We start from the raw sequence: 21,238 nt of genomic DNA on the forward strand, positions 1-21,238 counted from the left end.
CAAGTTCAATCTGTACTTCAATACACATCTGTTGTGAATTATAAAAACAGAAGAAGAAAGAGGAGGTGGAGAGAGAGTTGTTAAAGACAGAAAGGGAAAGAGGAGGTGGAGAGAGAGGTGTTAAAGACAGAAAGGGAAAGAGGTAAACACATAGGAGCAGGGAAGGCAGCACATGATTAATGAATCACAGTGCTACATAAATGTTCTCTCAGTTCATCACAATTACATAACCATTGTGCCGACTAGAGACATTGTTATCTTAAAAGCAGGTGAGGTGGCGATGATGGGACTGGGGGTTGGCATCCTCTCACATCAAAACATACCTGCAGATGAGAGACAGATGGAGAGAGTGAGCATGTTTGAGCCTTGCGTATTTATTTTTTTAATCTAACATTGTTAATCATCAATCAGGAGGTGAAATGTAAAACTGACCTGGGATCATTAACTCTGGGATTACTGCATCTCTATCTGTATTTCAATGTAAAACATCTCTTTAATAATACTTCCTGTTGAGCTGACCTCTCACCTCTGATCATGCTGTGTCCTCTATGTAGCCAGTTCAGATGCAGGAGGGGTTCACCTAAACAGCTGATATAACCCAGAGGATTTAGGGAGAAGGGGAGAGAGGGATGAAGTGAAGGAGAGAGACTGTTATTGAGAAAATAAGGTAGTTAAAGTGACAGTGTTCAACAGGAATCTTCAACAGGAAACATAAATTGCTAATGTAGGATGTAAAAGGTGGATTTTATGATGTAATGTCAACTTTATACATTTCTATCCCAGGACCATTCAATTTTCAACTCACCCACAGCAATTCTCCATAAATCTGCTGTGGATTACCCAGAATCCCGAAATAAATGAATACATATGTGATCATTCAAAAACATATCTGTTTGTGCTTATAGGGAACCAGATCTTCAATACAACTAAGTTACTAAGTCTTTAACCACACTGTGTTGTTACCCTGGTGAGTAAAAACTCAGGCGTCCTACACTTTAACTTGTTATCTGAAAACAAAATAAACATTTTACTCAACTGCGTTACCCACTCCAGTCAGCAGATGGCGGTCTGGGAATTTAAGGCGATGCTGTTAGTGTGACGTATAAAACAGCAGCAACAATTTGTCAGAAACCTCGGTAGCTTGCAAGACAAAATAGCCTAACAAATAAAGCTCTTTAGACGCTTTCGTGTATATTAGCCACTGTGTTTTAAACACACTTCTGTCGTCTACTTAGTTATCTGATTTAATTTCATATTTCAGTGTTATTATTCAGCTGCGGGCTGGTTAAGTTATCATTAGCCTAGCTAGCTAACATCCCTGACCATGCGGTCACTAAGCTACTCTCCTTCTAAAGAGGAGGAAGATATCACAGTAAATCAAGAAGTAGAGAGTGAGGCCGTTACTGTGAAAGAAGAGGAAGACGCGTTCAGCGTGAAAGAGGAGGAGGATGTTTCAGTAAAAGGAGAGGAGGATGCAGTTTATGGCTGGAAGAGAAGATGACTGTTACATCGAAAAAGGAGGAGGGACCTGGATATCTGGGCCCGATTTCCCAAACGAATATAACACATGCCTCATGAGCTTAGTTCAACTGTTTTCCCCATCAGAACCCCAAATAAGCTTTTTTTACTCCAATGTTTAGAAACAATGTAAATCAACACTGTATCGCCTCAACATGGTTAAAACTATAATGTTGATATAATGGATGGTCAGTCCTTGCATCCATAGGTCTGTCTGTAGTTACATTTCTCCAATCCCATAATCATTTTATTACCAAAACAGTGGTGGAATGACAGATTTGTTATTGTTTGAACTGCAGATTGCTGGGTTGTGTGGGTTTTTTAAACAGCAACAAAATGGCTGCCCAGAGACTTGGTTTGGTGAACAGCAGAGGGATGGGGGAAGGAGAAGTGTTTACCACTCTCAAATTCATAGAGAAAGCTATTGTAGCAACCGTAACCCAACAACTAGCGACCATGTCAAGAGGTTCCGACATCTTGGCGTAACAGTTATAAGGTGTTGGCTTACAGTCACTGGACCCAGGTTTTAGTTCAGCTCAGGGCCTCCCCCTGAATTCACTATGAATACAAGGACTGGCCATCCATGATGTCACAATGATTGTTTTAACCAGGTTTCTAGGCTATATAGTATATTCTAGAATTCATCCATGATGTCATAATGATAGTTTAAACAGGTGCCTAGGCTATATAGTATATTCTAGAATTCATCCATGATGTCATAATGATAGTTTAAACAGGTGCCTAGGCTATATAGTATATTCTAGAATTCATCCATGATGTCATAATGATAGTTTAACCAGGTTTCTAGGCTATATAGTATATTCTAGAATTCATCCATGAGGAGAATTCAACCATAATTAGAGGTCGACCGATTATGATTTTTCAACACCGATAACGATTATTGGAGGACCAAAAAAGCAGATTCCGATTAATCGGCCAATTTAAAAAAATGTATTTGTAATAATGACAATTACAACAATACTGAATGAACACCTATTTTAACTTAATATAATACATCAATAAAATACATTTAGCCTCAAATAAATAATGAAACATGTTCAATTTGGTTTAAATAATGCAAAAACAAAGTGTTGGAGAAGAAAGTAATATGTGCCATGTAAAAAAGCTAACGTTTCAGTTCCTTGCTCAGAACATATGAAAGCTGGTGGTTCCTTTTAACATGAGTCTTCAATATTTCCAGGTAAGAAGTTTTAGGTTGTAGTTATTATAGGAATTATAGGACTATTTCCCTCTATACCATTCGTATTTCATTAACCTTTGACTATTGGATGTTCTTATAGGCGCTTTAGTATTGCCGGTGTAACAGTATAGCTTCCATCCCTCTCCTCGCTCCTCCCTGGGCTCGAACCAGGAACACAACGACAACAGCCACCCTCGAGGCAGCGTTACCCATGCAGAGCAAGGGGAACAACTACTCCAAGGCTCAGAGCGGGTGATGTTTGAACCGCTATTAGCGCATGCTAACTAGCTAGCCATTTCACTTCGGTTACACCAGCCTCATATCATCAACCATGTGTGGTTAACTAGTGATTATGATTGATTGATTATTTTTATAAGATAACTTTAATGATTTTATTGATGTTTTATATTAAGTTAAAATAAGTCTTCATTCAGTATTGTTGTAATTGTCATTATTACAAATACATTAAAAAATATATTTAAAAAATCAGTATCGGCTTTTTTGGTCCTCCAATAATCGGTATCGGCATTGAAAAATCATAATCGGTCCTCTAATCCAAAGTAGTGTGAAATGCACTCATTAGCAACCTGGAAATGGAGGTTACTCCCCTGAGTTTCCCCCATTCAGAATACATTGTGAAAAACTAAAGTCTTTGCTCACCATTTTTGCTCGAGGCAGATATACTACATACAATTTTAGCAAACACAGAAAGGGGCCTATATTGGAGACCAAATGTCGTCTGGCACACTGCTTAGAGTTTCAACAACATGATTTACTTATTTCTAGTCTACAATCTTAGATGTTACTACGAATGTGAAAACAAGATAAACTACGACTATTCTTGCTCATTCATTACAGACAACAAATGTTGTAAAACATCATGGCTACGCTGTTGGAATCACCTTTTACAGTGGATTACCACTGTTGTGGGCCTTTAATCATCTGTCTGACTTTGTTGTTCACACAGGAGAGAGACGGGACTATCGTGGGTCTTCTGGGGAGCCTCAACAACCTCATGATTCTGACGAGGCAGAGAAGAGTCTCTAGATCAGAACACCTCAAGAAACGCCTGCAGAGATCCACAGGGAAGAGAATTCACTGCTGCTCTGACTGTGGGAAGAGATTCACCTCATCAGACCTTAAAATTCATCAGCGAACACACACAGGGGAGAAATCTTATAGCTGTGATCAATGTGGGAAGAGTTTTACTACATCTGGCTCTCTGACTTACACCAGAGAACACACACAGGAGAGAAACCTTATAGCTGTACTCAATGTGGGAAGAGTTTTACTCAGCTCAGCAGCCTAATAACACACCAGAGAATACACACAGGAGAGAAATCTTGTAGCTGTACTCAATGTCAGAAGAGTTTTACTAATCCATCCGGCCTGATATCACACCAGAGAACACACACAGGAGAGAAATCTTATAGCTGTACTCAATGTGGGAAGAGGTTTACTCAACAATGCAACCTGATATCACACCAGAGAACACACACAGGAGAGAAATCCTATAGCTGTGATGAATGTGGGAAGAGTTTTGCCCAATCTGGAGCGCTGACAGTGCACCAGAGAATACACACAGGAGAGAAACCTTATAGCTGTAGTCAATGTGGGAACAGTTTTGCTGCATCAAGATCTCTGACTCAACACCAGAGAATACACACAAGAGAGGAATCCTTTGTCTGTGAATAATGTGGGAAGAGTTTTGGTCAATCTGGCCATCTGGTATCACACCAGAGAGAATAAGTGTTGCGTTCCTTTGTTTAGTGACTCCTACATTTATATGCATCACTCCAACATGTAGCTGACTGTCTTCTGCAGGTTGTCCTCTAAGCAGTGAGGAAATGGGAGATATCTTTTACCATGTATTTGTTTAAGTTGTGTTAGTTTCAACAGCACGTACAACTTAATTTCGCCTCTAATCGATATCAGTGATTTATTGCTTCTTGTCAAAACAACAGCGTTTTTTATGTTTGTGCAGTTTATAAGGAGCTTGTTTTAAAAATTACAAGTAATATGATTATTGTGTCAGATGTTTGTGTATACAGCACATGTTATGTTTTCAAATTATCCCAAACTGTTTCTGCATATTGGTTATTGATTTGGAGACATTAAAAGTGTGTTTTGACATTGGGGATATCACACCTAGCAAAATGTCATTGAAAAGATGTTGAAAATGAGACTGTAACCGAATATTTAATATTTACATTTCATGTCACATTTAGTAATCATAATTATTTATGCAACCAACTGACAATTTTTGGGTACAATTATATTGACGTTGTTGCCCTGCTTTTAAAATATCAGGGTTAATTTTCCAGCCTGCTGAAGGTGTGGTGGAGTGGTAAACACCACCCCCGGCTCTACCAGGGGCTTGAGGTGGTCTCCCACAGCTCTGCTTATGTCATGTTCTGTGGCCTTGCCGTTCCATTTCTTGACTGCCCCTGCAACACAGAAACACATTTAGTCATATTATATAAAACATTAAATGTAATCGATATGGAGCGTCTATGGCCTCAGTTACACCTGGCACCTAAATGTGACTTCTGTCATCTGATCACTCCAAACTGCATTAGGTTCAGATCTACCAGGATGGGCCTTTGACAGTCTGGATGCAGTCAGGCCACTGAATATAAATAAGCAACGTAAAGAGATGGGGTGAATGAGTGGGGGAAAGTACATTCTACACAAATGACCATAACAGCAAAGAACAAATGTGTGTGCCTGAGACCTCCTCTCTCTCGGAGGACCTGAGCCCTAGGACCATGCCAGAAGAGGACTGGCCACCCCACATATGCTCTCTCTAATTCTCTCTTTCTTTCTCTCTCTCGGAGGACCTGAGCCCTAGGACCATGCCTCAGGACTCCCAGTCCACCTGGCCGTGCTGCTGCTCCAGTTTCAACTGTTCTGCCTTATTATTATTCGACCATGCTGGTCATTTATGAACATTTGAACATCTTGGCCATGTTCTGTCATAATCTCCACCCGGCACAGCCAGAAGAGGACTGGCCACCAGGTTTCTTCCTAGGTTTTGGCCTTTCTAGGGAGTTTTTCCTTGCCACCGTGCTTCTACACCTGCATTGCTTGCTGTTTGGGGTTTTAGGCTGGGTTTCTGTACAGCACTTTGAGATATCAGCTGATGTATGAAGGGCTATATAAATCGATTTGATTTGATTTTGATTTTAAATGAACTTTCATACAGCCAGAAGGGGTGGGAAATTACACCAATATCAGTGGTCAATTTGCACTAATGTAAATAAACATGGATGATGGAACATATTCCCTTTTGCTGATGTGATGAAACACTAAGGGGACATAAATATTTACCGTCTAAACCATGTGTGACCTCTCACCTCTCTGGCTGTAGAAGTGTTCTTCCTAACCAGTCCCTCAACAGCTCTCTGACTGAGCTCCACTCTCACTGGGTCTTCAGAGGAGAGGAAGGCTGAGGAGGGATGGAAGGATGAATGGATCAGTCAGTCAATAAAGTGTAGAGCTGCTGTCTGACAAAATCACAATTTTAGTAGTTCATTAAAATAAATAAGGCTTTATGACTGCTGAATACCAACTATCAATCACTTAGATTGTGTAATTTCAGGTAGCGATACATCCTTGGGACGTCCCTAGTCCATTGAAGTTTACATTTAAAATGGTTAAATTAGAGATTAAGGTTAGGGTTTAGGGTAGGGATGTCCCAAGAATCCCAGATAGCATTGACCATTGTGCATTTGTAACCGATGTGAAATGGCTGGCTAGTTAGCGGGGTGTGCGCTAATAGCGATGGTAACGATGCTTCGTGGGAGGCAGTTGTTTATGTGTGCAGAGTCCCTGGTTCGAGCCCAGATAGGGGCGAGGAGAGGGACGGAAGCTATACTGTTACACATTCTTCAGTCTCTTTTACGTAGCAGGTGTAAAAGAAACACAGTCATGACAAGTAGGCGCTCAGGTCATTATGGTTATTGTAGTAAAAAAAATAGCATCTAATTATGTGTAACTGTATGTGGGGTTGTTAGAGAAGAATGTGTTCTTTCTATTCCAGGGGACAGCAGAGGAACTTCATCAATTCCACTCCTTCGTCAATACAAGCAGTGAACATCTGAAATTCACCCTCACCTTTAATGCGCATGAAACAAGTTTCCCGATGGTTGGACGATACTTTTCTCATCAATCATCTGAAATACCATACTTAAAAACTGGAAATCAACCAATCCTTACATATGATGTTAACTACAACAGAAATAACTTCCAATGTAGAACTTTAAATTAAACCAATTATTTGCGCTCATGACTTGGGTGATTAAAGTAAACCAACGTTTTGGAAATACATAATGCCATCTAACCATTCGTAGATTGTTAGCTATATGCAGTTATCTTAGCCAGCCAGCTAACGTTAGCTATTTAGCCAACTAGCTATTAGCCTAACCAGCATAGTACGGTTATGGTCAGCAGAGACCAACTACCGGAGACCAATTAGATCCCAACTAACAGTAAGCCAAGGTGGAAAAAGTTACAAAACTCCCGTAGTCTAATTCACAGAAAACATGCTGAAAAGTAGTGATGGGGGAACAAAGCTTCCTGAAGCATTGACTCTTTCCAGATAATTGTGTCAAAAATAGGTTCATTACTCAGACACAGAATTTAGAACAGCCACATAGATGAAGTCCCACAGTAGCAGCGAAGCCTTTATGTCATATATACATTTATAAATAATAACGAGTAGTTATTTAAGATGCAAGGTGATTTGTAAATTAGTCAGTCAGCAGCCACCTGCACTGTCGGCTGCAATGTCGAACGAGCCCAAATTAATCAATACCAATCAGGTGTTCAACGAAATTATTCTTCAGGCGTCATTGATCACGTGGTGCTGATAAAGGGACACTGCTTTGAATTATACCGCTTAGCGACTTCAGTACATGCCTCATAGCTCCAGTCTCAAACTTAACCACGTTCCTGCTGGATGGAGAAAGACGCTCTCGTGAAAGAGGAGGAGGCTGTTACAATACAAAAACAAGTAGAGGTTGAGGCTGTTACCGTGAAAGAATAAGAGAAAGTCGTCTCAGTTAAAGAAGAGGAAGACTCGTTCAGAATGAAAGAGGGCGACGACGTTTCAGTGAAAGAAGTGGAGGGGGAGGTGACTGTCTCATCGAACAATGAAGAAGAGGAGGAAACTGGATATCCGGGCTCGGTTTCCCAAACGCATCTTAAGGCGTCCGATGGTTCTAACGATGAACCGGCCCTGATTAACACTAGTAAGTACTGTCTTAACAGAAGCACAAACTCTGCGGTTGTTGAACTGATGTGTGGTGTTAAAGGGGAAATTTGCAATTGCTACATCCATATTTTCACGTAAATTAATCATTTATAGGCATTGTTTCTTGAAGAATATATCGCATGCCCCATGAGCTTAGTTCAACTGTTTACCCCATCAGATCACCAAATAAGCTTTTTTTTACTCCAATGTTTAGAAACAATGTAAACCAACACTGTATAGCCTCAACATGGTTAGAACTATAATGTTGATATCATGGATGGTCAGTCCTTGCATCCATAGGTCTGTCTATGAATTTGAGAGTAGTTACATTTCTCCAGCCCCATCCATCTTATTACCAAAATAGTGGTGTAATTACAGCTTTGTTATTGGTTGAACTGCAGATTGGTTGGAATATATGCACACGTTACGTGAATACTCATACTAACCGTACTATTTGATGTTAATGGAGTATATAGTTTGCTTATTAGAGTATGATGTAGTTAGTATGCCAAAGGTTCCCGGATGTAGTACTAAATTCGCCAAAATATGACATATACACGCAGTACTTTAGGGCCCGTAATGCAATTCTTCAGGAAATGGGCGTGGCTTCAACGTTTTCAGATTTGAAGAAAATGGTGGAATATATGCATACGTTACACGTTATGTTAGCTACACTGTCCTTACAAAACCAATAGCATATCTTTACAGCAGTATGTATCGGTATGTTAACTAGCTACCTAATGTTAGTTGGCTACTTATACATCAAACTTGCCAGTTTAGTAACTATTTTCTAACTAACTACCCGATGTAGTTGTTCACTGCCGGTGTCAGTGAACAACTGCAACAAGCTCAAATTAATTTGTTGCCAGCAGCACAGTTAGTCACCAACGCTCTGGAAAACATAAACAGCCTATTCAGCTCTGCTAGGGCAAATAAAATGGTTAGAGTGAGGTTTTCTCTGATTTGTGTCTAGAAGCTATCCAATGTTAGCCAGTTAGCTTGGGTGCTTCACTGTCATTGTGAGGTCAGAACGCTTGGATCGACCCTACTCCTCAGCCATATAGTATTAGTTTACAAACAGTGGTGTTATACGAGCTTATGTTTTGGTTTCTGGTGGGGTAATACGGATGAAACAGTTGAGGCATTTATAAGTTATATTCTTCAAGAATCAGTGAAATCAATGGTTATATAGTAAATGGGTCTTTCTATAACTGCCAGTGTAGATTTCCTGTTGGGGTCAAATTGGTAGAGCTGTTGATAAGTCATTGTATAAAATTCTGGCAATTCTTTTCATGCCATTACATTAAAGGCGAAAGATCTTTTCTTAGCAAGGTGTTGCTCAAATAATGTTAGCTGCTCATCGCTAGTTAGCGGGCTAGCTAGCTTGCTAAATGTATGAAGAGTAAGAGCCAAAGTAGCTAGCTAATACTGCCTGGTACCAGTGCTGTTGTAGGCCTAGATAAGCATGTTTGTGCAACGGTATCTTATCAGAGAGGAGTAGGCGAAGTATGAAGATGTTGGCTTGCTAGCCAGCTACATGAAGTAAGAAAACAACATGTAATGTAACATCTAATTAGGGTCAACTGGAAATACTGACCATCACTTTGGTTCCTACCATGTCTTCCTCGCTGAGGTTTGTCAGACTACACTCATCAGGTGTATTGCTGCCACCTACAGTAACCAAAACGCAAAAAAATGGGATTAACAAATCATACTAATTACCTAAAATAAACACGAACCAAATTCACTCCACTACCCTGAATTTCAAACAACAATGGTACTATTCAGATCCCTACACAGGTTCATGAACCTGAGAGGGCTGGAACGTCTTCATTCAGTTCTCCCTGTAACATTTTGTCTGAAGTCCTGGAGAACCAGAAATCCATTTGCCGCCTTCACAATGATGTCTAGCTTCTTAGATGTTTTATTAGTTTATTATTAATGCAATTTATCCATGCGGCAGTGAGGGTAATGCAAACACAATTTTGTTGTAGAAACTCCTCCAAGCTAATGTGGAAACTGCTAGTTTTAGACGAAGGTTGCTAGTCATTTATTAATGCAATTTATCACTTGCGCTATAAACACAACAAAGTCCACCTTATTCACTATTAGTGCGTTGGGATCCTTCTCCTGCATGGCTTCACTGCAGACTGTGGGACATCCACTACCTTCTCCTCTCTACTCCTTCAGCTATTTTCACTGCCTCCACATAGGACACCTGCTGGATGGACCTGATCATCCTAGCTACTGTGACATCCTTCATCCGTACAGGGCACTCCGGGTACTCTGGAATGTGATTCCCATCACAATTACAACATGCTTCATCTGACTATGAGAGAACCACTTCACCAAACCACAGTAGAACCTTCCGTCTATCATTTGTTTTTATCAACATGCATCAAACCGGCACCCAAAAAAACATCCTTGCTGATAATTCCCACTCCGACCATAAACTGTTGTTCATTACCAACTTTAGCCCTTTTCACTCCACTGTTCTTCACCATCGTCCACTCAGTATCAACAACTGTACAGAGTCAATGTGCGGGGGCATCAGTTAGTTGAGGTAATATGTACATGTAGGTGAAGTTAAAGTGACTGTTCTTCACATTCCTCCATGCAGTCTCGACAACTGTACCCCTGACAAGAGAATCCCACAATGCTTCCTCCATTGTTCCTCCAGTCATCCCCTGGACTCCCTCGCTCTGTGCTGTGAAAGATGTGAGAGTTTGTTCTCAAAGTAGCATCTATATCCATCTATATTGTCATTCCAGCACATCTGTTGCTTCACCAACTTGTTAACCCTTATTGTTCTCTCCACTACTTGCTATATTGTCATTTCCCTGCATCTGATTTTCCTCTCTTGGCAATGTCTCCACCATGCTCCTACTCTGTCAGTAATTCCTCCCTGGTTTATTAATTGGTAGTCAAATAACAATATATTCAAGGTGCTGCACATTCTATTCCAAATCTAGAATTAGAATCGTCATTATGTTTCCATGATTTCAACAGTTCACCAGTTAACTAAGCCTATAATGTGGACACCAAGGTTGTGGATACCAAGAAACTTGAAGCTTTCAACTTCTCCACTACAACCCCTTCGATGAGAATGGGGGTCCTTAGCTTAGTGATGAGCTTTGAGGGCACTATGGTGTTGAACGCTGAGCTGTAGTCGATGAATAGCATTCTCACATGGGTGTTCCTTTTGTCCAGGTGGGAAAGTGCAGTGTGGAGTGCAATAGAGATTGTATCATCTGTGGGGCGGTATGCAAATTGGGGCGGTATGCAAATTGGAGTGTGTTTATGGTGATAATGGTGTTGTGAGCCACGACCAGTCTTTCAAATCACTTCATGGCTACAGACGTGAGTGTTACGGGTCGGTAGTCATTTAGGCAGATTAGCTTAGTGTTCTTGTGCACAGGGACTATGGTGTTCTTCTTGAAGCATATTGGTATTAGACTCAGACAGGGGATGAAAATGTCAGTGAAAACCCTTGCCAGTTGGTCAGCGCATGCTTGGAGTACACATCCTGGTAATCCGTCTGGCCCTGTGATCACAAAGTTGTCTGGAACAGCTGATGCTGTCATGCATGTTTCAGTGTTACTTTCCTCGAAGCGAGCATAGAAGTAATCTCCCCAGGGTAGCAGTAATACGTTGAGATATTTGTCCACAAGGGGATACCCCTCCCATAGGTGGCTCATTTTTGGGATGCATTGCTGATTGCTACCTGTAGCTCACTATGAAGTGTCTATTGATACAGGTAAAGGGCCCTGTTGGAGATTGGTGGTTGGTAGCTGAGTCGAGGGAACAAGCAGGGTTGGACACGGCCATGTTATTATCCCACACAGTCTCTGTGGTTCATATGAACCCCGTTCCTGGGAATTAGATTTGATTACAAATCGTCCCAGTCTGTTACCACAGTTTGTCCCATTTCCTGCTAGGTTACGAGGTGGTTTGTCATTTCCAGAGTCAGTTTATTTTGGTACTGTCCTTATGTAGCTTGTTTTTGGTCACAGAATGGCTGAATAAGTACAACATTTTACCTGGAGCTAACTATGCAGAGCATAGGACATATTGAATGACTAGCTTCCCTCCAGGCCTGAGGACACACGCTCTCCAGTAGGCTTAAATTAAAGATACGGAAAATAGGAGTGGCAATATAGTCCGCTATTATCCTCATTCATTTTCCATCTAGATTGTCAGACCCTGGTGTCTTATCATTGTTGATAGACAACAATATTTTTTCACCTCTTCCACACTGACTTCACGGAATTCTAAATTACAATGTTTCTTTCATAATTTGGTCAGATATACTTTGAAGTGTAGTGTCAGCATTCGCTGCTGGTATATCATGCCTAAGTTTTGCTAATCTTGCCAATGAAAAAAATCATGAAAGTAGGGGGCTTTGATGAATGAGCCTTCTGATTCAGTTAATGATGGAGCAGAGTTTGCCTTTTTTCCCAAAATTGTATGTAAGGTTCTCTAAAGCTTTTTACTATCATTCTTTGTAATTTTTCTTCTTTTTATTCAGTTTAGTCACATGATTTCTCAATTTGCAGGACGTTTGCCAATCGGTTGTACAGCCAGACTTATTTGCCATTCCTTTTGCCTCATCCTTCTCAACCATGCCATTTTTCAATTCCTCATCATTCTACTGGGATTTAACAGCTTTCACAGTCATTTTCTTAATGGGTTCATGCTTATTAGTAACTGGAATAAGCAATTCCATAAATGTGTCCAAGTGTCTGGTTGCTCCTCATTACACACCACAGAGCAGCAAATATTTTTTACATCATCAACATATTAATCACCTGTCTGACTTTTTGTTCACACAGTAGAGAGACCTGACTACCATGGATCCTCTGGGGGGCCTCAACAACCTCATGATGCTGACAGGGCAGAGAAGAGTCTCTCCACATCAAAACACCTCAAGAAACACCAGCAGAGACCCACAGGGAAGAAATCTCATTGCTGCTCTGACTGTGGGAAAGGTTGCAAATCTTCATCAGAACTTAAAATACACCAGAGAACACACACAGGAGAGAAACCTTATAGCTGTGGTCAATGTGGGAGGAGTTTTGTTCAAGCTTGCCATCTGACAGTACACCAGAGAACACACACAGGAGAAAAACCTTATAGCTGTGGTCAATGTGGGAATAGTTTTACTACATCTAGAAGTCTGACATTACACCAGAGAACACACACAGGAGAGAAACCTTATATGTGTGATCAATGTGGGAGGAGTTTTACTACATCTAGCGGTCTGACATTACACCAGAGAAAACACACAGGAGAGAAACCTTATATGTGTGATCAATGTGGGAGGAGTTTTGTTAAATCTAGCCATCTGACTCAACACCAGAGAACACACACAGGAGAGAAATCTTATATCTGTGATCAGTGTGGGAGGAGTTTTGTTCAAGCTAGCCATCTGACTCAACACCAGAGAACACACACAGGAGAGAAGCCTTATAGCTGTGATCAATGTGAGAAGAGTTTTCCTACATCTAGCCATCTGACTCGACACCAGAGAACACACACAGGAGAGAAGCCTTATAGCTGTGATCAATGTGAGAAGAGTTTTCCTACATCTAGCCAGCTGACTTCACACCAGAGAACACACACAGGAGAGAAACCTTTTAGCTGTGATCAATGTGACAAGACATACTCTGATAAAAGATCTCTGATCAAACATCAGAAAATACATACATGAAGAAGTTGTTTCATGATATCACTGAAATAATGTCACAATGTTTTAACATTGTAGTAGGAGTGTTTTAATGATGTCACAATGTAGAATGTTTTAACATTGTAGTAGGAGTGTTTTAATGATGTCACAATGTAGAATGTTTTAACATTGTAGTAGGAGTATTTTAATGATGTCACAATGTAGAATGTTTTAACATTGTAGTAGGAGTGTTTTTAATGATGTTCTACCTTATCGTTTACCCTGTTCAATTGATTGCAGCATGATATGGATATTAACCTCAGGGGGAAATCCAGGCTCTGAATTGAAAGAGTATTATTAATTATTATTATTAAACAAAAAGTGACTAACAAAAAAAGAGCTGTGTTACACTTACTGCGTTGGTGACCCACTTTAATCAACATGCAGCACTTCAAAATGTAGTGAGCTGTTTTCTTCAAGTGGAAGAAAAATGCATGTAATACGATAATTGTTGCAGATGTTTGTGTGTGTGTGTATATATATTTTTATTTCACCTTTATTTAACCAGGTAGGCTAGTTGAGAACATGTTCTCATTTGCAACTGCGACCTGGCCAAGATAAAGCATAGCAGTGTGAACAGACAACACAGAGTTACACATGGAGTAAACAATTAACAAGTCAATAACACAGTAGAAAAAAGGGGAGTCTATATACAATGTGTGCAAAAGGCATGAGGAGGTAGGCAAATAATTACAATATTGCAGATTAACACTGGAATGATAAATGATCAGATGATCATGTACAGGTAGAGATATTGGTGTGCAAAAGAGCAGAAAAGTAAATAAATAAAAACTGTGGGGATGAGGTAGGTGAAAATGTGTGGGCTATTTACCAATAGATTATGTACAGCTGCAGCGATCGGTTAGGTGCTCAGATAGCTGATGTTTGAAGTTGGTGAGGGAGATAAAAGTCTCCAACTTCAGCGATTTTTGCAATTCGTTCCAGTCACAGGCAGCAGAGTACTGGAGCTACGGATGGGTGTTGCCATCGTGACCAGTGAACTGAGATAAGGCGGAGCTTTACCTAGCATGGCCTTGTAGATGACCTGGAGCCAGTGGGTCTGGCGACGAATATGTAGCGAGAGCCAGCCGACTAGAGCATACAAGTCGCAGTGGTGGGTAGTAGAATGTGCTTTAGTTTCAAATAAAGGTGAAATAAAAAAATAAAATGAGGTGAAGCTTGAGTTAGATATCGACCTAGTGTGATCTTCCTGGTCCCTCAAGTCAGTGAGTCAACACAGGAAGGAGCAATGAATGGATAGTTAATTTATTTCCAAAGCTGCAATGATGGGACACACACAGTATGGACGAATGATCAGTAGTGACGGGATATAAATACCACTCCCACAGCAATTCTACATGAATCTGCCCTATAATATACTAACAAAAAAACTTGAAATGTCTATCAAAGTCATTGTGATCGTATAGTGGATTTAACAATTCCTACTAATTCCTAATTTACTATAATAAATATAAATACATTATTTCCATGTCTCTCATATACTTTATACTTTTGTCATAAATTACCTGCATTGATGAGACACAGTGTGGATGAACGATCAGTAGTGAACAGGGTAAAAATAGCACTCCTAAAGAAGAGGCATTTTCCAGTTAGATACCAACTTGAAAGAGGGATCTTTAGCATAAAACCCACATGGAAAACAGAGATTTGGCAAATAACATATAAAGAGAGGCTGACTTGACGCCAAACCAACAACAGTAGTTACTAAAACATAAATTGCTAATGTATGGTTTAAAATGTGGATTTTATGATGTAATGTCAATTTTATAAATTTCTATCCCAGAACCACTCGATTTTCAAGTTCTCCATAAATCTGCTGCAGATTACCCAGAATCCCACACCTTTATCACACGAGCGGCGCAGCGGTCTAAGGCACTGCATCTCGCTGGAGGCGTCACTACAGACCCTGGTTCAAATCCAGGCTGTATCATAACAGGCCGTGATTGGGAGTCCCTTAGGGCAGCGCACAACTAACAGCTCAAAAACCACACGGAATCTGGGAGTAATGTGTACATCCCTGGTTAGAGGACAATTTGTAGAAATTTGTAGAAAACAGCTAGCTACATTTTGATTCAAGTGGGTCGCCAACTAAGTGTAACACAACTCTTTTTTTTGTTAAATCACATAAATTAGTACTATTCCATTTCAGAGCCTGGATTTTTCCCCTGAGCCTAAAATCCATATCATGTTGAAATCAATTGATGAGGGGGAAAACGTTTAGGCTTCTACATTGAGACTATTAAAATATTCCTAATACAATGTTAAAACATACCACATTGTGACATTCATTAATTGATAACATGAAACAACTCCATGTATGTAGTTTCTGATATTTTACCAGATTAATTCTGGTCACAGCTATAAGGTTTCTCTCCTGTGTGTGTTCTATGGTGATTAGTCAGTGCTAGACTCAGTAAAACTCTTCCCACATTGAGCACAGCTGTAAGGATTTATCTTATGTATGTGTTCTCTGGTGTAAAGTCAGATAGCCAGATCTAGTAAAACTCTTCCCACATTGATTACAGCTATAAGGTTTCTCTCCTGTGTGTGTTCTCTGGTGTGAAGTCAGATAGCCAGATCTAGTAAAACTCTTCCCACATTCATTACAGCTATAAGGTTTCTCTCCTGTGTGTGTTCTCTGGTGTCGGGTCAGCTGGCCAGATTGAACAAAACTCTTCCCACATTGATCACAGCTATAAGGTTTCTCTCCTGTGTGTGTTCTCTGGTGTGAAGTCAGATAGCAAGATGTAGAAAAATTCTTCCCACATTGAACACAGCTATAAGGTTTCTCTCCTGTGTGTGTTCTCAGGTGTGGAGTTAGATAGCTAGATGTAGTAAAACTCTTCCCACATTGAGCACAGCTATAAGGTTTCTCTCCTGTGTGTGTTCTCTGGTGTGAAGTCAGAGAGCTAGATGCAGTAAAACTCTTCCCACATTGAGCACAGCTAAAAGGTTTCTCTCCTGTGTGTGTTCTCTGGTGTGAAGTCAGATAGCTAGATGCAGTAAAACTATTCCCACATTGATCACAGCTATAAGGTTTATCTCCTGTGTGTGTTCTCTGGTGTAAAGTCAGCTGGCCAGATTGAACAAAACTCTTCCCGCATTGATCACAGCTATAAGGTTTCTCTCCTGTGTGTGTTCTCTGGTGTAAAGTCAGAGAGCCAGATTGAACAAAACTCTTCCCACATTGATTACAGCTATAAGGTTTCTCTCCTGTGTGGATTCTCTGATGAATTTTAATGCCTGATGAGGTGAAATTCTTCCCACAGTCAGAGCAGCAGTGAGTTCTCTTCCCTGTGGATCTCTGCAGGCGTTTTTTGAGGTGTTCTGATCTAGAGAGACTCTTCTCTGCCTTGTCAGCATCATGAGGTTGTTGAGACTCCCCAGAGGATCCACGGTAGTCCCGTCTCTCTCCTGTGTGAACAACAAAGTCAGACAGATGATTAAAGGCCCACAACAGCGATAATCCAGTGTAAAAGGTGATGCCAACAGCGTAGCCATGATGTTTTACAACAATTGTTGTCTGTAATGAATGTAATGACTTTTTGACAATTGTCTTAAAATGAGCAAGAATAGTCATATTTTGTCTTGTTTTCACATTAGTAGTAACATCGATGATTGTAGGCTAGAAATAACTTATTAAAGTTGTTGAAACTCTAAGCAATGTGCCAGACGACTTTTGGTCTCCAAGGCCCCTATCTGTGTTTGCTAAACTTGCAGCACGAGGGCGATGCACATGCAATTTGATTGCAGATACTCCTCCCTGCTAATGAGGAAACCGATAGTTATGGATGTAGTATATCTGCCTGGAGCAAAAATGGTGGGCAAAGATTTTGTGTTGTCAATAAAGTTACGATATTTATTATTTTTCTTAATGTTATTTAACCAGGTGGCCATGATGTAATAATGATACTTTAACCAGGTAGGCCAGTTGAGATCAAGTTCTCATTTCCAACTGCGACCTGGCCAAGATAAAGCAAAGCAGTGCGACAAAAAACAACAGAGTTACACGTGGGATTAACAAAGGAACAGTCAATAGAATAGAAATATCTATATAGTGTCTGCAAATGGTGTAGGGTGGAAAGGTAATAAATAGGCCATAGTAGCGAAGTAATAACAATTTAGCAAATTAACACTGGAGTGATGGATGTGCAGATGATGATGTGCAAGTAGAAATACTGGTGTGCAAAAGAGCAAAAAAGTCAATAAAAACATGGGGATGAGGTAGGCAGTTGGATGGGCTATTTACAGATGGGCTGTGTACAGTGAACCAAGGCCTATATCTGTTCTTAGTTTTACATTTTTTGAAAGGGTCATGCTTATTTAAGGTGGTGAGGAAATGATTTTTAAAGAACAACGAGGCATCCTCTACTGACGGGATGAGGTCAAAATCCTTCCAGGATACCCGGGCCTGGTCGATTAGAAAGGCCTGCTTGCAGAAGTGTTTTAGGGAGCGTTTGAATGTGATGAGCAGAGGTGTATTTGGAGGGCAAGTTGGTCAGGATAATATCTATGAGGGTGCCCATGTTTACGGATTTAGGGTTGTACCACAACATAAAGACATAAAGACATAAAGCAATCACAGGTGTTGATTGGGAGAGCTAGCTAAGACAACAACGGGTAAGACAACAACAGTTAATCATCTAAGACAACAGGTAAAATGGCAATGAATGGGCAGAGAGGGTCAGTTAACTACACACAGGGCCTGAGTTCGAGACTGTGGCCGACAGATAAACAAAAAACTAAATGGAGACCCGTGATTAATGAACAATCCAGCAGGCATCAGCTATGTAGACAAATGATCATAGGGTCCAGTGAACAGGAATATAAGAACCAGGGAAGCCGTTAGGTAGTCATTACTACGCTAGCCGGGAGATGCGCCTGGCTCGAGGCTAACTGGTGCTAGCTTCGGGACAAGGGCATCACGGACGTCCTGCAAAGGCCGGTTGAGGGCACATCGGACAGAATTACGTCGGCAGACCAGTCGTGATTGATCGGCGGGGCTCCGTGTTGACAAAGGGTCCAGGCCAATTGGCAAAAGAGGTACTGCAGCTGGAGTAATTTTGTTTGCTAGCCGGGAGATGCACCTGGCTCGAGGCTAACTGGTGCTAGCTTCGGAACAAGGGCGTTAGCCACTATAGCCACACTGGTGCAAAGATCCAGAGCTTACGGCAGGAATCCGGTGATGTAGTGGCTTCTAGTCGTCTTAGTGAAGAGTCTGGGAGGCATCAGCTGTGTAGCCGAGTGATCATAGGATCCACTGAGCAGGCTGGGAGATGAGCCTGGCTCAAGACTAGCTTCGAGGCTGGGCCACTTGGTGGCAGCAAGCTAGCTGCGATTATCCGGTGTAATGGTCCAGAGCGGGAATTACGGCAAGAATACGGTGATGTAGTGGAGAAAAACAGTCTGATATGCTCAGGGTTGATATTACACTGTGCAGACTGGCAGGTATTATCCAGGCTAAATCAAATCAAATTTATTTATATAGCCCTTCGTACATCAGCTGATATCTCAAAGTGCTGTACAGAAACCCAGCCTAAAACGCCAAACAGCAAGCAATGCAGGTGTAGAAGCACATTTGATTTGATTTGATTTGACTAGTAACCGGAAGGTTGCAAGTTCAAACCCCCGAGCTGTCGTTCTGTCCCTGAACAGGCAGTTAACCCACTGTTCCTAGGCCGTCATTGAAAATAAGAATTTGTTCTTAACTGACTTGCCTAGTTAAATAAAGGTAAAAAAAAAAAAAAGACATGTCAGCCTGCTTTGCCAAAAGGAACCCAAAGGATGGATGGAAAAGGTTACCGACTGCTGGTGTAGTTTATTACCAGAGACTATAGGAGCATAACGTCAGAATTTACGAAGGCCAGCGGGAGGAGGAAGAGTTTTTTACTGATGGTTAGGCTATCTTGATCTCTGGTTCCCGAGTCATATGGGTGTCTTAATTATTTAATCAAACTGCGTGCTCAAAGCATCAGACCAGTTCAGTACATATAGTTTATTTTATTAAAAACCACATGGGATGTGTCTATATATGGAAAAATACACGTTTATAACATTTCTCCAAATCGGTTGGTAGAAACAAAAGATGATTCTTGGTTGACCCAAGATTTGTTTTAGTTGGGGCCCTAGTGCATTCATTAAGTTCAGACCGCTTCCCTTTTTACACATTTTGTTACGTTACTTATTCTAAATTAGATTTGTTTTAAAGAATTAAATGAAAATGTTAAATGTTTTAGAAATGCTTGAGACTCAAATGAATTAATCATGTTTTGAGGATATACAGTGTGTTTACATTTACTAATGAACATTGTCGTGAAAAAAATCTTATATTTTGGGTTCTGATGGGGTACGACAGTTGACCTAAGCTCATGAGGCATTTATAAGTGATTTCTTCAAGAAGCAATGGGTACATATCATTCATGTATAAGTCCCAAAATGGATGTAACAACTGCTGATAGCCCCTCCTGGGCTAATCTAATAGGAGATATTGGGGAGTACAGTATTTCAGACATTGTCATTGGATGTATTTGATCAATTGTTAACGTTTTGTTGATGGTCCACTCTTGATGTTCTACACGTTACAGTGAAGCTTCAGCCATTCCTACAGAACAACATTAAAGTGGAGAACCCTTTACTGCATATTGGTTCAACGACTGCAGAGACGGTACTTACTGGTGTTAAACAGATCACCAACCTCCTCTTCTTCCTCCAATGTGACAGTAATCTCCCCCTCCTCCTTCTCATCCTCCTCTTCTTTTACTCTGAACGTGTCTTCCTCTTCTTTCACTGAAACGTCTTTCTCTTCTTTCACTGAAACGTCTTTCTCTTCTTTCACTGTAACAGCCTCACCTTCTACTTGTTTTACTGTAACATCCTCCTCTTCCTTCTCCTCTTTCACAACAATGTTCTGCCACAGACCCTCTTTCTCCGTCCAGCAGACCTCATCTTCTTTAACAGGAGGAGAGTAGTTTAGGGAGCTCATGGTCGGGGATGTTAGCTAGCTAGCTATCATTAGCGACTAGGCTCCTGCTAACTTAAACCAGCCAGCTACTAAAGCTGACTAATACAAAATAACGTAATATTAAATTAAACAGGTTAACAAGTTTAGACACAGAAGTGTGTCTAAAACACAGTAGCTAATATACACCGAAATCGTATAAATATCTTGAATCTATCGGCTATGTTGGCTAGCAAGCTACCGAGGTGGTTGACGAGCTGTTTCTGAAGAACCGTCCACTAGATTATACGTCACGCTGGCAGCGTCGCCTGAAAGACGCACATCGCCGCCTGCTGACTGGAGGGGAAACGCAGTTGAGGATCATATTTTATTTTGAGACAAAGGATTTAAATCCTTTGAGACAAAGGATTTACATGGATTTAATTAAATAATACTATTATATTGAGACATACAAAGACCTGAATGTGTTGATTGATTAGTGCAAATAAAACATGTTTACTACAGCACATTAAAGGCAGTTTCATTAAATCAAACTAAATCTAAATAAGTAGCGAGCTACTG

At 40.6% G+C, this 21,238-nt stretch overlaps 2 protein-coding genes and 1 long non-coding RNA gene across 3 annotated transcripts; 2 read left to right on the forward strand and 1 right to left on the reverse strand.

The window, feature by feature from the left end:
- The first annotated feature begins 1,080 nt into the window (after window positions 1–1,080).
- Window positions 1,081–4,859, forward strand: LOC127924297 (uncharacterized). The gene is made up of 2 exons (XR_008117596.1): window positions 1,081–2,233; window positions 2,360–4,859. It is a non-coding gene; the product is annotated as an uncharacterized LOC127924297 (long non-coding RNA).
- A 2,673-nt stretch (window positions 4,860–7,532) lies between these two features.
- On the forward strand, window positions 7,533–13,999 carry LOC118381867 (gastrula zinc finger protein XlCGF17.1-like). The gene is made up of 2 exons (XM_052508906.1): window positions 7,533–7,971; window positions 12,806–13,999. Exons 1-2 carry the CDS (start codon window positions 7,809–7,811, stop codon window positions 13,681–13,683), a joined length of 1,041 nt encoding a protein of 346 aa, XP_052364866.1. The 5' UTR covers window positions 7,533–7,808; the 3' UTR covers window positions 13,684–13,999.
- A 683-nt stretch (window positions 14,000–14,682) lies between these two features.
- Window positions 14,683–21,061, reverse strand: LOC127924296 (zinc finger protein 180-like). The gene is made up of 2 exons (XM_052508905.1): window positions 20,392–21,061; window positions 14,683–17,133 (listed from the first exon to the last, which is right to left on the reverse strand). The coding sequence occupies exons 1-2, from the start codon at window positions 20,699–20,701 to the stop codon at window positions 16,175–16,177; spliced, it is 1,269 nt and encodes a 422-aa protein (XP_052364865.1). The 5' UTR covers window positions 20,702–21,061; the 3' UTR covers window positions 14,683–16,174.
- Window positions 21,062–21,238: the final 177 nt, after the last annotated feature.

This window comes from Oncorhynchus keta, unplaced genomic scaffold, assembly GCF_023373465.1.
Source record: "Oncorhynchus keta strain PuntledgeMale-10-30-2019 unplaced genomic scaffold, Oket_V2 Un_contig_3926_pilon_pilon, whole genome shotgun sequence".
NCBI lineage: Eukaryota > Metazoa > Chordata > Actinopteri > Salmoniformes > Salmonidae > Oncorhynchus > Oncorhynchus keta.

Excerpts from the sequence above, each read along its gene's own strand:
- LOC118381867 (XM_052508906.1), top strand. The coding sequence starts at position 7,809 with ATGAAAGAGGGCGACGACGTTTCAGTGAAAGAAGTGGAGGGGGAGGTG. Across the intron at positions 7,972-12,805 it reads ACCGGCCCTGATTAACACTA|TAGAGAGACCTGACTACCAT; the intron begins GTAAGTACTGTC and ends TTGTTCACACAG.
- LOC127924296 (XM_052508905.1), bottom strand. The coding sequence starts at position 20,701 with ATGAGCTCCCTAAACTACTCTCCTCCTGTTAAAGAAGATGAGGTCTGC. Across the intron at positions 17,134-20,391 it reads TGGTGATCTGTTTAACACCA|GAGAGAGACGGGACTACCGT; the intron begins GTAAGTACCGTC and ends TTGTTCACACAG.